This window comes from Cynara cardunculus (assembly GCF_001531365.2).
Source record: "Cynara cardunculus var. scolymus isolate 2C chromosome LG 9, CcrdV1, whole genome shotgun sequence".
NCBI classification, from domain to species: Eukaryota; Viridiplantae; Streptophyta; class Magnoliopsida; order Asterales; family Asteraceae; genus Cynara; species Cynara cardunculus.
Window position 1 is genome coordinate 126,188 of NC_037536.1, and position 1,917 is coordinate 128,104.

Below are 1,917 nucleotides of genomic sequence, written 5' to 3' on the forward strand. Positions count from 1 at the left end.
AAATATATGATTTCTTTCCAAATATAAACAAGATTCATATTAAAACCAGTAACAATTTTAATGCAAAAAGATTTAGAAATCACTCACCTTATCAGGCTTTTGAAACCAAATACTTGAATCTTCAAACAAAGAAATCCGGACACTTCTCTTCTCTTTTAAATCACACAGCTTTTAACTAAAATCAGAAAAGAAAATATGGAGGCTAAGCCCCTCTTTTATACACTTCCAAAAATAGAAGGTCAGCTAACAGCCCCTTCTTCCCATACAACTCCCCATATGTATGCATACACACACATACACCATGCATTTCTTATAATATGCATGCATCCATACACACCATGCATTCACATAGCATGCATGTGTGTATAATCACATATACATGCACATACTCTCATACATGTATACACATAATTTTCACACACACTAGCATGATCAAATATAACAATTTATCATGTTGTCACATAAACATTTAATCATATAATCACGTATTAATTACCTTGGGTGATAACTAGGATCCAGTTATCACAATGTTTGGGATTGCTTATTTGAAATAAATCATGTTTTTTTTATAAAAAACACTTATCTATACTACCATAATAAACAAGATGTATCAAAAGTTTTAAAAACAATTTTTAATATACAAAGTCTTAAAAGTTTAAAAAACAATTCATAATGCATTAAGTACTACTACTTTATGCATTCAGTCTTAAAATCTCTTAATCTACAATTAAAATTACATATAATACAAGTTACTAATGCACATTATTACCTTTTCTTTTCATGTTTCCAAGATGCTTTTGACACCTTTCACTCATGTCTTCACCCTCTCATACCTCTATGTCTTCTCCACTTCCCCCAAGGTGAGATTCAAACTGATATTCACCATGACTTATTAAAAGTTCTCCATTCATCTCCTATTCAATTACTCTATAACCCTTGGTCTCGCTCTCGATCTCTTTATTCTTTGATCTTGTTGTAAATCGAACACATTTGTGGAGTCGTTTAAATATGTTGGATTTTAAATATATTGAATTTTAAACTGTCATACAATTTTTTTTCATCGATGACTGTAATTGGAACCATAACTCTTATTTATTCAAATTGTATTAATATGCAAAAACCAAATGTAATTTATATCATCGTTAAATCTTCTCTAATAAAACCAGTGAAACTTCAACAATCGTTAAAATTTCACGGCTCCCGTCGCATTGCGCTGGTATACAACTAGTGAACTTATCTTAAGTTAGAAGTGTTTAACTTCTTCAAAAACTTCTTATTACTGGTTTGGCACCGGTATAAGTTGTTTATCCAAACACTAAAAAATGTTTATTACCGGTGTCACATCGGAATAAGTCAATAAGTTGTTTTTATAAACAATCTCAAACACCCCTTATATATTCAATTTCTACTCTCATTTTCTGTTTTATAATATCGTTTTTTCTACTCAATTCATGTACCAAGAATACCCGTGGCATAAAGTCTTATCCATCTAGGTCACTCATATGCAAGGCTATGATCGGACCATATTAGAGTATCTCCAACATTTTTTCTAAAATAAAGAAAATGAGGATTTTGAGCCAATATTTGTTCTAAAACAGCTTCTCCAAAATGGAGAAAGTAGGAAAAAGAATGATAGATTAATGAAATATATTAATTTTATAATCAATGTTGAATTCTTCAAAATAAAGAATCTATTAGAGATAAATATATCTTTTTAATGATTTTAACTCGTATGTGATTTTGAAAAAACGATGATGTTTTTAATTTTGAATAAAATATAAATTTGAATATATCATAAAAAATTGACAAAAATATATCGATATTAGTATCAAATTAACTATTTAAAATTCCTCATATTTTGTGTAATTTTTTAATTCAATTTTTTATTATAATTTAATTTAGGTTAAATAACGAAGT

The 1,917-nt window shown here is 28.4% G+C and overlaps 1 protein-coding gene across 1 annotated transcript in view; it reads left to right on the forward strand.

Moving 5' to 3' along the window:
• The first annotated feature begins 1,608 nt into the window (after window positions 1-1,608).
• LOC112518262 (transducin beta-like protein 3) overlaps window positions 1,609-1,917 on the forward strand; it is a 7,108-nt gene continuing 6,799 nt past the window's right edge. The window contains 1 exon segment of the mRNA XM_025125898.1: window positions 1,609-1,617. Coding sequence (XP_024981666.1) covers window positions 1,609-1,617 — 9 coding nt within the window.